This window comes from Acanthopagrus latus, chromosome 11 (genome assembly GCF_904848185.1).
Source record: "Acanthopagrus latus isolate v.2019 chromosome 11, fAcaLat1.1, whole genome shotgun sequence".
NCBI classification, from domain to species: Eukaryota; Metazoa; Chordata; class Actinopteri; order Spariformes; family Sparidae; genus Acanthopagrus; species Acanthopagrus latus.
In genome coordinates, this window is record NC_051049.1 from 15,685,307 (window position 1) to 15,699,140 (window position 13,834).

General features: G+C 40.4%; 2 protein-coding genes across 6 annotated transcripts in view; one reads left to right on the forward strand and one right to left on the reverse strand.

The window, feature by feature from the left end:
- Positions 1–6,737, forward strand: part of pex5la (peroxisomal biogenesis factor 5-like a) — a 116,159-nt gene extending 109,422 nt beyond the window's left edge. For both annotated transcript variants that reach the window (XM_037114268.1, XM_037114267.1), the window contains exon 15: positions 525–6,737. In XM_037114268.1, coding sequence (XP_036970163.1) covers positions 525–726 — 202 coding nt within the window. In that variant the 3' untranslated portion in view covers positions 727–6,737. The remainder of the gene's footprint in view (positions 1–524) is intronic.
- A 138-nt stretch (positions 6,738–6,875) lies between these two features.
- usp13 (ubiquitin specific peptidase 13) overlaps positions 6,876–13,834 on the reverse strand; it is a 34,822-nt gene continuing 27,863 nt past the window's right edge. For 3 of the 4 annotated variants that reach the window (XM_037114265.1, XM_037114263.1, XM_037114266.1), the window contains exons 18-21: positions 13,306–13,475; positions 11,344–11,533; positions 10,179–10,263; positions 6,890–9,808 (exon numbers count right to left, since the gene is read on the reverse strand). In XM_037114265.1, the coding sequence (XP_036970160.1) occupies positions 9,712–9,808; positions 10,179–10,263; positions 11,344–11,533; positions 13,306–13,475 (542 nt within the window). In that variant the 3' untranslated portion in view covers positions 6,890–9,711. Of the gene's footprint in view, positions 9,809–10,178; positions 10,264–11,343; positions 11,534–13,305; positions 13,476–13,834 lie in introns of all 4 variants that reach the window. The other variant, XM_037114262.1, reaches the window with a different exon arrangement.

Consider the following 13,834-nt stretch of genomic DNA (forward strand, 5'->3'; position numbering starts at 1 on the left):
CTTTTTTAATTCTTAAAGGTGAAGCCAGTGCAAAAACCTAAATCTGCATTAGTTTTAATGGTCAGGCAGGGGCGACTTCACTGGATTCAAAAACAGGTCAGATTGTATGTAAGCTTATGAGAAAATGGCAATGCTTCTGTCTTTTGCCTTATTAATAACTTTATGGTCTTAATCACTAGCTTTGAGGCTTTAATACAGGATGTTCTTCATTTTGTAAACTATGGTGCAGGCCGTGGTTGTGTCAGTCACATCCAATCAGCATCCTCCTCAGCTGTATGGTCATTTCTGGCTCCAAGAAACCAAGATGGCGATAGCCATGAAGCCAAACTCGAGGCTTCAGAATGGTAGCTTAAACCTACAGCTGACGTCATGGTGGGTTTACACCGAGGATGCCTAATCAGTCCAAATGAGTAAAATCAGTTTGGGTGTGCCATGGGTGTGTTAGGCTTGAGCTGGATCAACTCATGCAAGTTTCCGTAAGCCAAACTGGTATCTATTCCTGTCTATTGTTTTTCTTTCCACAGAGAGGCGGCCAGTAACTTCCTGACAGCCCTGAGCCTTCAGAGGAAAAGCCGGAGTCGCCAGCAGTCGCACCAGGTGATGTCTGGAAACATCTGGGCGGCTCTGAGGATAGCTTTATCCATGTTGGACCAGCCCGAACTCTTCCAGGCTGCAAATATTGGTGATCTGGATCTTCTCATGCGGGCCTTCAACCTAGACATTTAAGGAATGGGAGGTAGAGACAGTAGCATCTCTCCCCTCCACTTATACTCTTCGATTTCTACCCAACAGCCAAAAGCCCAAAGTGCACACGTCAGAATGGATGAAACCACATCTGATGTTTGAGACAACAGTGTGGTTTTTATGCACGTCAAAATTGACTACAGTCGTCAAAGTTGTTTTTTGTTTTTTTTTTTTGCACCAAGTACCTTGGAGCAGTTCTGAGGACAGGTTCTTGCAAGTGCTTGAAGTGACGGCTTTGTGATGGATTTGCACTGCAATTTGTGATTTCCCTGAAGAGCACAAGGACGGGCAAAGATTGTACGAGCAATGCCTTAGAGAACACATCAATTAAAAACTGACTCATCCAGTGGAACAGAGCTAAGCCAGGAGAGACAGGCCGACAGACAGTTTGAGAAACTCACAGAGGAACCCTCTCACATGCCGTTCTCAGAGAAAAGACGAGGTCTTGAGGAGAAAAAAAAAAGGTTTCGTTATCCAATTACTTTCAAAGACTCGAGACTGTCTCACCCTCCTCAAGGATGGATTTAGTGAGCGAACGATAAAGACTGCGCCATATGACCTGGAACTCCAAATTCTGTTCCTGGCTTGTTTTCATCCTCTTTGAACGGAGAATAATGATACTGCATGAATAAGCATTTTCATAAATGGATCCTCGTTTAAAATTAACATACTTTAAGAAGTTTTCCCTTTTTGCACTTCAGACGAACAGATAACTTCCTCAACCCAAGTGGAATGTGCAAGCCAGGTTGTAAAGCCTTACTCCAATGCATGCGAACAACAATATTTATTTACACTATTTTTATGGCAACACGAAAACACTAAGCCATTTCAGACTGGTTTTGATTTCTTTGAACGACTGCTGTCTTCTGAACTTGAAAGCTTTCTGAGCCATTAATTTTTGTTCCTGTTGGGTTCATTTTTGTTATTTGTTCGTGGCTCCGAGCTTCTCTCTGCTTCCCTTTACGCTGACTGGTTGGTGAAATACAAACAAAAGCTGGGCAGAAACACTGGTTTGTAAAAACTGCATGAGTGTGAAACTTTCTCACGTGACTCAAGTTATGACAGGTCTTAAAAACAAGCTTTCTTATTTAAAGCTCCAGGGGGACGACTTTATTAGCCCTCACATTTGATGTGCGGAGCGTTTTTGTGCCCCTGCCCCTCAAACATCCTGAGTCCGCCGCTGCATCTTCTCGCTGCCTGTGTTAATTTCAACACAGTATAAAAAACATTGCAGATTGAAGAGCTGCATGCCCAAGACCTGAGAGAGCTCGGATGTCCTTTCCTGGTGCAGTCATTTGTATCTCTGCGGCACCTCCACAGGCAACCAAGCTCAAACATTTCATTAAAACAGTTTGCCTCGGCCATTATGCATGATTTAAGTATTTCTGTGAGCTGGGGTTCTGCCATCTGCAAACTTCAATTCGCATCCTGATGAGACACCCCATTAAGCTGTCACGCGTCCACAAAGCACATGATTTTTAAGGAGTCGGTTATTGCAGTTAATTCACCACCGAAGCAGCTTCTCTTGTGTCGGTGTTGCTATTTTGAAAGTCACTCTGTGAAGTGGACGCCATGTTCCTCACTGTGTGACGCAGTAAATGATAGATAATCTGCAGGACTGTATGGCTCAGCACCTCGGTGTCTAACAGGCGTGTCGACAGTCTGGCTGTGCTGTAGAAAGTGGGTTTTTTTTTTTTCTGCTCAGATCCTATGCAAAAGGTCATGTTTTATGTTGCCATTCTGAGTTTGTCAGTTTGTCCCCGTCTGCCTCAGCGGACCCGAAAGGAAGTGGTGATTCTGTGCTTTGAAAGAATGCTATCAGTGCGGAGCAGAGACCAGTAAGAGAGCCATTCATCTTCCAAACTGTACAGCTTTGATGTCATGGTCTGAATAAGAAGGAGTGTTTCATTAGGACACTGGTGGAGAACAAAAACAAGTGTTCTGGTCAGTCAGTGACTCTGAAAAATACACACACACACACACACACACACACACACACACACACACACACACACACACACACACATATACACACACACACACAGCATCCACCTAAAGTGCAGCCTTCATGTTTTATAACCCTGTGGTGGAGCGATGTGTCTTTGACCTCACCGAAGTCACCGTCATACATCAAGCTTCGCTATCAGATACATGTTTTATTTCACTGGTCCGCTGCATTTGTCCACTTTCAAACTCACCTCAGATGCACTTTGAGAAGAAAAGTCTTTTTTTTTCATCTAAATCTTAGGCTTTGGGATTGGAGGACGGGTCGGCCTCCATCCCATGCCGTTACTTTTTGACGGGTTGGGACTGGGATTCCAAAAATGTACTTTTCTAACAAATAGCACCTGCACAACCACAAAACAGTTGTTGAACCAGTTACATTCATATGTTATCCACCGGTGCTTTAAACATAGCGGGTAAGATGATATTTCAGGCTGAAACAGATGAGTAGCTACCACAGTTAGATTTCTTCCAAATTGTTGGCACAGTCTCTGTGGCCGAGGGTGATGTTTAATAGATCAAGGAAGCAGAGGAACCCGGTGAGACACAGCACATATGTGCGTGCCACTGACAATCTGCAGCAGCGGGCGGCTGACAGCGGACTGCACAATGACAGCAGCAATGAGGCCAATGCAGAGATGGATGCACACATTTATTAGCCCTCTGAGAGATTATATTATGATACTTAACTAAAATAATGTGGATGATATCCGATAGCTTATCTGTTATCCTCCTGCTGCATATTTCATTATCACTGAATTACTAAAGCCGTTATTTTCAGCCATGCTAGCATCACAGTTTTACAGACGGACATGTTGTTCATCAGGTCCTCTACTTTGGACATTCGTGGTCCCCAGATGATCAATCGTTCATGATCCTCTGACACCAAGTGCTTGACTGTTTTGTTTTACAGTGATTTCAACATCCAACAGTTAGATGGATTGCCATGAAATGCTGGTATCCTGAGGTGGGCTCAGGATAAAATATACATGAAATACTGGAGAGCAGTGTTTGAGTTGTTACTCAGTATAAGTAATAAGTAAGTATTGCGCATTACTTGTTACAGCAGTGAATAATACAACTGACTTACTCCCTGTGGAAAGGACTTTGTTATACTACTTCTTCTCCTTAAGTTACGTAGGCCTTACTCCACAAAGATTGCTGAGATGCGTTGTCACGTAATTGCCCGTTAAGAATCTCACAAGCCAATCAGCAGAACAAAAGTGACACTGTTGTTTGATTTAAAACTGTCATGTGATTACTGGATTTGAGATCAGTGAAGTGTTACTACTGCATTACAGACAAATGTAATGAGATTACAGTGATCCGATAGCCCCGACACTGCTGTAACCATCCCCTGACATTTCATCTCGTGCCACATCAGGTCCAAAATAAAATGTTCAACTGCATACATGTGAAGTTATTCACAGTTTCATCAGTCTCAGCAATACTTTGTGTCCTGGGCTGCTTAGCAATGTTAGCTAGCTCACACCCTGAACTAAGATGGTAACAGCAGTTAACATGTATGCTAAACACAAGCCTGTTAGCATTGTCATTGAGAGCAACCATTGAGTCTCAGTTGAGCCTCACAGTGTAGTGACAGCTACATCTGTTTCAGCCAAGTATTTCTATCTATCTCTGTCACTAACAGACTGGCGTATGGCTAGAGACACATCTGGGCATTTCATTTGTATCAGTCTCAGCACATCTGAGACAAGCTTCCATCACATTTCTTTCCATACACCCAGTTTGTTTGGTTTTCTTTTAATAGTTCCCCGAGGTGTCAATGAGAGACACACAGGAGTCATTCTTCAGGCCAGTATCCCTCCATTTTTAAACGTGAACACAGACTCTGTCCCTGGTCCTCCCGGCTGTCTTTTGTGTCAACAGTACACTGTAGAAACTCAAACCATGATGTCTGTTAAATTGTGATTTCCAGATCAACTCTAGTTTTCTTACGAGGTTCTAGGCCTTCGCTTTTTGCATTTCAAGATACTGTAGTTGTGTTAAAAATGAAAAAACTTATTTTTTTAAAGAGACCTTAAATTTGCTGGCTTAAAAATCTAAATGTTACTAAATGTACATCGTTCTGCAGCGCATTGACATAGGATGCCTGGTGAGTTTTTTTGTTTTTGTAGAGCCTACCTACTACTGAACCCTCTCAGGTGAACTGACCTAGCGTAACGCATGCTCCTGAGGAACAGATCGAGGTTGATCGCATGCTAGATCCTCCACATTTCTTTTTTTGTTTTTTTTTTTAATGCTATTTTCATTTGTATGCATGAAATACATGGAAGTGCTTTCTTTCTTTCCCACTAATGTATAAACATGAAAGAAAGGAAAAAAAACTGAAATATATCATGAAGTTTCCTTGCAATATTTCTACAATGCACTTTTAAAATCTGTAACCTTGACAACAAGTGGTGTACATACTCAGTATATATTCTACACAAGACGCTTTTTCTTGCATAGAACTAGCGAGTGCGCAGAGCTCGAGCAGAGAAATGAGATACTTGAGCTTACACACTGCTACAACTGACTAATTATAGATAAATGGTGTAGAAATTTTGTAATTATGGTTTACTACAAAATGTACTGGTAACCCTTTCAGTAACCCCGGCCTATAAAGCCATCTTTGAGGACTGCTTTGCAGTGTTGATCATGTTCAGCGTCATATCGATAAATTGTTAATCACGCATATGTAAAGCTACAATAAACTGGTTATTTAATGTTATTTACTGTAAAGCATTCCATCTTCATTAGCTCTGGTCACATGTGTTAACAGATGTGGAGTTTAATGTCTAAGGCTAAAACTGATACCAGGTAATTCAATGATATTAACATGTTAAGTTCCAATTTCACACAGCTTTGCTCAGAACTCTATATGGCAAACTAAGATGTCAACATTTGCCTAAATAGAAAAGGAATCCAGAAATAATCATAATGAATAATGAATAAACACAGACATACAGTACGTAGAACCATGAAATACCGTGTGAAATAATCCAAAAGCGATTTTCAGAATATATATTGATCTTTTTTCCAGTGGTCAGGGTTTGTTCAAAGACTTGAAAACTTGGAAAATGCTTGATATTAACCATTATATTTTCAATACTGGAAAATAAATTAATCTGAATATGATCATTGAAAAAGGTATGGGTAATGTTGGTTTTGGTACCTTAAATTGCTTAAAAGATACTTGAATATTACCCTTAAACAGTGTGTTTCATAGCTATATCGATATATTTCGTTGGTGTTTATGCATCTAATCATTAATTTCAGTTAAACTGAAAAGTTAAATTGAATTTCAGAGGATGCAGTTTAATACATGTTCCAATCATACACTCCAATGTATCAAAGTTCGATGGAAAACTAGTGAGGGTGATATTTATTATCATATTTGTCAAGATTTCTAACAATAAAGACTATGACATTAATGCAACCTGGACCCAGATGGATGATTTGTCCAATTCCAGAGCAATTAATTAATAAAAGTTGTCTATTATTATGAGTGGATGAGCCTCCAGGCTGCTGTAGCGAGCAGCAGTGATGCTGCAGGTCTGATGGTTCTGACTGAAACTCCACATGAAAGGCTCGAACAGTCACCTGCTGAACAATATACTTTCGCATCATTCGCACTTTTAGTTTATAGGCATGTCACATCTCGTCAGCCCGTCATCTGGTAATAACAATTAATATGTGTGTGTTTATAATCTAAAGTTCTCAAACCGTTTATAAAACGTTATTAACAGCATGACTTGTTGGGGTTCATGAAGGTTATCAGTACATGCAGTGCACATTTCTTTCCTCACTCCTTTAATCCAACGTGTATTTCCAAAGGGAATTTGTTTTGCTTTATTTGTTGATGCATCAGTCATGTATGAATAAAAAGATATTTTGACGAATGAACTTAGAAATTATATACTTTATATCCAGTAATTAATTTATTGAAACACCTACTATAATGCATATTACTCTCCCTGTATAATCACAAGGAAAGCATTAGCACCTTTGAAACGTACAATATGAAAGTAATCTTTTAAAATAAACTGTTGTTATATATTCTATGCTTTTGTGTCTTTATTTTTCCTGAGGAAAAAGTCACACGTGAACTTTCAGGTTCAGTCTCAAGGAAGCTGAGTCTCAACAAAGGTGTAGTTTATTAAATTATCCAAACCTCTTAAGTAAACAGTGCCATTGAGTATACTGTCATTACTCTATTCACGTACACCTAAGCCATATCTTGATAAATGCAAACATTACAAAAGTCAACTTATAATAATCCCTTCAGGAGAACTATGTAATGAAAACTACAGAATTGGCACAAACTTGTTTGCAAAAAAAGGCAACAGAGTAAAAACAGATGAAGAACCTTTTTTGACATTTAGTTAAATGAAAAAAAAGAACAAAACTCACAAAAGGTACAATTGTACAATCCAAATGACTACATGTCAATGTCTAGTGCACATGCAGACAGTGAAAAAGCGCCTTTGTGACAAATTGAACCATTAACACCGTAGAGAAAAAGGAACGGAAAAGACCGAGCTGGAGGGAAAGCCAGAACAGAAAGACAAAAATACAAAGACGATAATCTGGAGGATGTCAGGGGACAAAAGGTGCTGAAAAATAAAATGAATATCTGAAGACATTAATGACTGAACATTATTTAGCAACTGACAATGAGGAGCAGAAATGCTGTGTCTGGACCAGGGTCTGACAGGAGGACATGTTTTGTTTATGACAAAGAAAAAAACCTTTTAATAGGAAGAACGGGCAGAAACACAAGACTTGCATAGAGAGACCTTTAAGAATTCACCGCTGCATAGACAATGAGTACTGCAGCAGTTTCTCAAGTAGTATCTGATGAAGTTGAGAGGTTGAGATATAATACAGCTCAGTGAAAGTCTAGGCACAGTGTTGTTAAAGAGGGGCGCCACTGAAAGATGGAGTCATTCTGTACAATGGATATTTATCTGAAAAGCTTCCATCAAGATTTTCTGAGCCCTCTGGGAAAGACATTACTGTGACTTTATCGAAGGCATTGTTGAAAGACCATCATATTCCTTCACTCTGTTCTCTTCACTCTAGTTTTTTAATAGGTATGCAGTAAAATATTTCTGCTTTTTTCCTTTCAAACCTCGCAAGAAATATAATTTCACTGTCCGAGGATTGAACCTCTCTTTGAACATGAGAGGTAAGGCCTTCAAAATCCAGCCCATTTGCCGGGATATAATGTTAGCATGAAACATCCAGTTTATCTGTGGTTTTTCAGAAACACACTTAGCTAACATTTATTCTGGCAAATGGAAATTTTAAGAAGGTGTCAACATTTTCAGAACACTCTAACACTCTGTTGTTTTCAGCAGAACTCCCCTTTAAAATATGCACCCAAAGGTGCAACATTGAGTGAAAGACCGTTTCACCAAACAGGAATTAAGAGTTTGTGCCACTCAAATAACCAACACTTTGTGATAATACAGATTCAAGTCCAGTTCCAAGTTGCTTACAAGTCTGAAGTAGACAGAGTACGTGAACCAGAATATTGAGATGTTGTTGAAAAGTACGGAGTCGGTGGATAATCCAGCATGAGGTTACAGTGACTTAACAGCAGAGGGACAGTTTCTACGTTCATTGTGGTTTCTGAGTGTTAAAGCTGAGCGGGAGGTTTTGGTTGCAGTGAGCACCATGAAGTCATACATTCAGCACTGCAACACATCTGTCTCACCGTACAGCTTTCATCAAGTACTGGGTGAAGAGTAGATTTGGTTGTGGTGCATGTATTGCTTTAGACGTGATGCATAACTGATCTTACTGACCGGTAAAAAAGTGGCAACAGGTCAACGAGAACGTTAATTTTAACTTTTGGGTCAAAGACTGAATCTGTCAACGTGATAAAGGAACCAAACTGGCCCGGCTGCAGCGGAGAGTTTCGCCTACAACGCGAATATTTTGCAACATTGTTAAGAAAGGAAGTTCACTGAGGGACTGAGAATATAACTCACATGTGCACTGAGGATTTGATCTTTAAGCGAGCACACCTTTGCTTACAACAGTCATCTCTTCATTGACTAATGGCCACTTTAAAGATTTACTCGCTCAGCAGGACACAAGCTTAAATTTAAGATATCACATTCAATTGCTTACGGCTTGTGGATATAAAGTCCACTTCAGCTGCACCAGGTGCAAAACACGAACATGTTTTAGTAAAAAGTGCTTTCAGGAAAGGAAAAACTTATCTTGATAACTCAGCCAGTGTACCTCAGAAAGTTAAACTTGAAAAGGACAAACTTGCCGTCTCCAGGTGAAACTGGGGCAAGTTAAAACCTAAACGTGGCCTTACCGGTGCTCTCCTTCGGACTGAAACTTGCAAACAGTATGTGTAATTTCCTCTCTTTTAATTCCTGTAGTCCTTTCATTTGCCCCCGGATGAAAAAAACGCATTTGTATTTTAATGTAAAACGCAAAGCCACCAGCAGCAGCACAGTTATTTCTTGTTTGTTGTTGCAGTTTCAGAGGGCTGGCAGTGAAGCTCTCCCATTTCCATATACAATTATAAAAACGTACCGGTGTGAAAATCCTGGCACAGTAGCTGAAGGCATAGAGGAGGAACAATGAGATCTGATATGTGACATTAATTTCTGTACAGAGCACTCCAGAAAGGGGAAATTGCACACATCCCTCTGAACCTCCACTGTGTCAAGAAAATGTCTGTTCTTAAACATGAACACTGAAATATACATTTAAAGCATGACAGAACAAAAATGCACAGAGAGCACATTGCTTTCCCCTTTTGACCAGAGTTCCTGGTTGCTCACTGAATGACATCACGTTAAGGAGAGCAGCTGGTCTGAGAGGTTATTTCCATCGTTTCCGCCGTGGCTGTTATTAAAGTTGTCTCCCAGTCTTCAGGGTGAACGTCTGCGGTTCTTTAAAAGGTTGCATGGTGAAGGGGGGCGGGTAACTTTAACTGCTTGACAGTCGATGGTAAAAGTAGATGTAGCCCAAGTCTTTTGGAGGCCTTTCTGACAAACAAACTTTGTGGTCGTTGTAGATCACCCACCTACAGGAAGACAGAAAATGTGGTAATCGTTTTTATTGCACTGCATAATGCTCGCAAAGGATAACTTCTTTCAGAACTGACTGCTATGAGGACAGATGAAATGGGTCAATTTATTTTTCCAGTTCAGTCTAAAAAAGAAAACAACCGTCCCTGTGATTTTGAATTATTTATTCTCAGACTTCTGGCGGCAGAAGCTTCAGAATAAAAACACAGTAATAATGGAATTGCTTTAGAACATCTAAGATAAATTACATGCAAATTAGCAGCAGAACATTAACAGGATGTCTCTCATTGTAATTATGACCATGCTGTCAGTTTTCTACCACAATGAGCTGGATAAATATGTAGCAGAGACACTGAGTGTACTCACCTTCCTTCCTTTTTGATGTGACAAACATAATGCCCAGACATCGTGGATGCTCCCATGTGACTGATGAAAGCAAAGAGCTCATAACCTGAAAAAGGAAATATCAAGTCACATAAAGAACATGTTAAAACAAACGTTGATGATTCACAACTCCCAGGCGCACTGCCATCTTTGTAACACTGGAATTTAAAACTTAAAACTCAATACCACTGGGGAGGACTGACACTGAGGGTTAAAATACTAGTTAAAAAAAAAGATAAATATAATGAGGTTTGAGATGCAACATTATCCACGTTAATTTACATCTGACGATTGTCAGAAGAGTGAGAGGTGGACCTCACTGTCAGGGACAGGAGAAAGTAAGAACGCCCAGCTAGGACAGTTGTATTGATGAAAAATGAGTATTGAAACTGTTTCAAATATTCAGAATCAATATATAACGATATTTTTGACAACACATGTAGACAGATATGTAAACAACCAGGATTCATCAGCATAGATTCAAGCTCTTTTGCAGCTGTAAACTATTAAGATAAAGTCAGCAGTCACTGATGTCATTGCCTGAATATTACAGATAAAGCACGGCATATGAAACTAAAACTAACTAAAAAGGTACAACATTCAGCTACACTTGCTGCAGGAGTACACTGTTTATTATGATGAATAGTAAACAAGTTCTTCTTGTGGAGAGGGCAGTTCATAAAATGCTAATAGTGCAGAGAATTAATTAAAAATGTTGAAAAGCCAGAGTGATTTCTTTGCAACATGATTTATTGATTTTCCCCCACAATGTTACGTGCTTGTCATTTAAACACCATTGGTATAATGGTATATAAGTATACAAGTATATAAATGCATTTTATAATGTATGTATTACTTCTGAGCAGTGTGAAGAGTTAAAAAGCTCCTGAATCGTGTTTTTTGAAGCCACTTTGCCTACAGTTAATCTGGCAGTGTAGGTCAGTGCCCAGCAGCACAGGAGAACACTGTGTGTCGGCATCGGACTTTAATTGGAGCTGAGGATAAAAGGTGTTTCCAGGAGGCAAAAAAACCTTTATTTTACTGTCATGTTACATTTCTTTTAAAAAGTAATATACTGTATTATGAAACTGTGACTTGGGCTGATAGAAGAGTGAGAGAGAGAGAGAAATGGCATCTAGTCACTCACGTCCAGGTCCGTCTTTGACCCGCGGGCCTGTCATGTCTCTGTCTGGGGACAGTGTGGAGTCGCTGTGTGAGTTTGCGTTGGAGAACGCGTTGTCGTTGGGCTCCGTGTCAGCCATGTCAGAGAGGGCGTCGCTCTCCTCCTCCTCCGGGTGGGTGAAGATCCAGTCGAGTGCTCGCTCGAGATTATTGTTCTGAAACAACATTTGTACTGAAGTTAGCACAAGTCCACTTCTAGTTACATCAGCGATGCAAATGTAGAATTCATAATGCCAACCTCTTTTTATTGTTGGAATCATATCTCAGGGCCCTTTCAGCAAACAGTTTTGCGCTGTTTGCTGAGAAATAGCTCTGCTGCATAGCAACTGACGTATAATGTGATAATGACAGCACTTTCTTTAAAAAGTCTGGTATTAACAGGACATTTTGGCACATAAACAACATGTGGTCTACAGACACAATGTGTAAAAGGACGAAACGAGGGCTGATCTTAGCAAATGTTTATATTCTTGTTTTCTCTCTCTCATTCCCTTGTTGGTGTATCTTTCAGGCCGCTCCTATGACAAAGATAAACAGTGCTGAAAATGTTAAAATTGAGCAATCATTGCTCTGGGTGGCAGGCATCCATCCACACTGAATTCCCCCCGAGGATGTTTTGCTTTTAATCCAGAATAGAGGTATGATTCCTGGAGAATGTGAGTCCTTGGTTGGCAAAATAAAACTAGGTGCTTTTTCTGTCTCTCCAGTCAGGCCACTGAGGTTGGGGAGAAAAAAAATCTGCTGCTAATTCCGAGCTAATAATAAACCTGCCACGAGACCCCACTCTGCTTCACACCTCCATCCCCCATCGTGAGGAATATGTGTTTACTTTTTTTTCACTTCAGTTTGGTGGCACTGGGGCCGGTAAACAAGAAAGTCTAGTGTCTATTTCTGTGTCTTAATAACAGTCTGCAGGGCTATTTTTGCTGAGGAGGGCAGTCTGAAACATGAAACGTGAGAAGAAGGGGCCATTTCAAAACAGGGGAGCTAATGAATCTGCTGCAGCTGCCTTCCCTTTGATTCACATTAAAAAAAACACTGCTGTGCATTTAATAAGTATTCATGAAATGTGCTGATTAAATGGCCCGGCATGTCACTGAGGCAGATCCTGCTCCTAGACCTGAAAGGCTGCGTTAGCGACTGCATCCATGTGCCGCTGGGACTATTTGTAAACACCATGTTGAGCAGACATCTTTAATCACTCTGACATGTAGGACCTATTAAATTTGCAGTTTGGAAAGCAAACAAGTGGGCCAGCCAAGCCCATTTATGACTGACAGAGCTTGGATTTTATCATCTCACCCTTCCTCTGCCCTCTTTTCAGTACCACCTCACTTAACGCCAACTTTCTGTTGTGTCATGAACTTAAAACGATTTGTTTCTATTGACAACACTCTCCCTTTTTCTGCCTTGTCAGGCAGTCACTCATCAAACTGTGTGGGTGGTTCTTTGTCCGCAGATTTTCTTTTTTTTTCTCTGAATAACTCTTTATTGTCTCTGTGAGCCACAGACTAATAAATGAGCATCACCTACAGAGGTCTGACTTCCTATAAGCGGTGCTCTTTCCTTTTTCCATTCAGTCATCGCCTACACATTATCTACTGATCCTCCTCTGGTCTTTCTAAACAAATCCCGGCATCACAAGCATAACACATCACTTTATGTGCAGCAGAGGATTTTAGTCTCACGAAAAGATGTAAGACCCAAGGTGTTTGCATAAATAAACAATGAACAGACCAATCTTTGTGTGAAACGTTGGGGATTAAGACTCATTCGAATCATCTGCTGGCAAAAAACACATTAGTAGAGAAAGAAAATATGCCTGGAAGAGAAGTGTAGTTGCCAGCTGATCGATAAAAAAAAAACAAAAAAAAAAATGTATTAGTACACAAAGTGCAAACATGAACAGAGTGGGCAGCAGACTGACCGTAGCTTTGAGTGCCTGGATGCTGTGATTGCGGGGGAAGCCCATTGAAGTGAGGATGGCGATGCTCTCCTCAGGGGGCGAGCTGCCCAGCGGGGTGGCACCCATGGGACTGTCGCTGGTGGAGGGACCAGGATCTATCATTGAGGGTAGAGTGAGAGGTTCTGCAAAGTCTGAGGAAAATGAGGGAGACAAGAATGATGAGAGGCTGTAGCTCCCAACCCAAACGAATGGATTTCTGTCAAGAGGTAAGAAAGATCCTGCATGACTGTTGGTCCAAAACATTTGACAATTAAGAGGTACACGGTGTGTAGGAGAGTTGTAAGAAAACTCCTGTACACTGTTTAACTTGCACAAATACATTTATGTGCATAATCAGGAAAATAGCTTGTCAAAAAGAGATGCCTGTATTTAAGATGTCTTCTCTATTACTCTATGACTACTGGCCTGATGAAGGTCTGGTACAAAAATGTTACACATAAATGCATTTCTCAAAGTTGGACAGGATGCGGGAAGTTGCTTGACAAGTAAA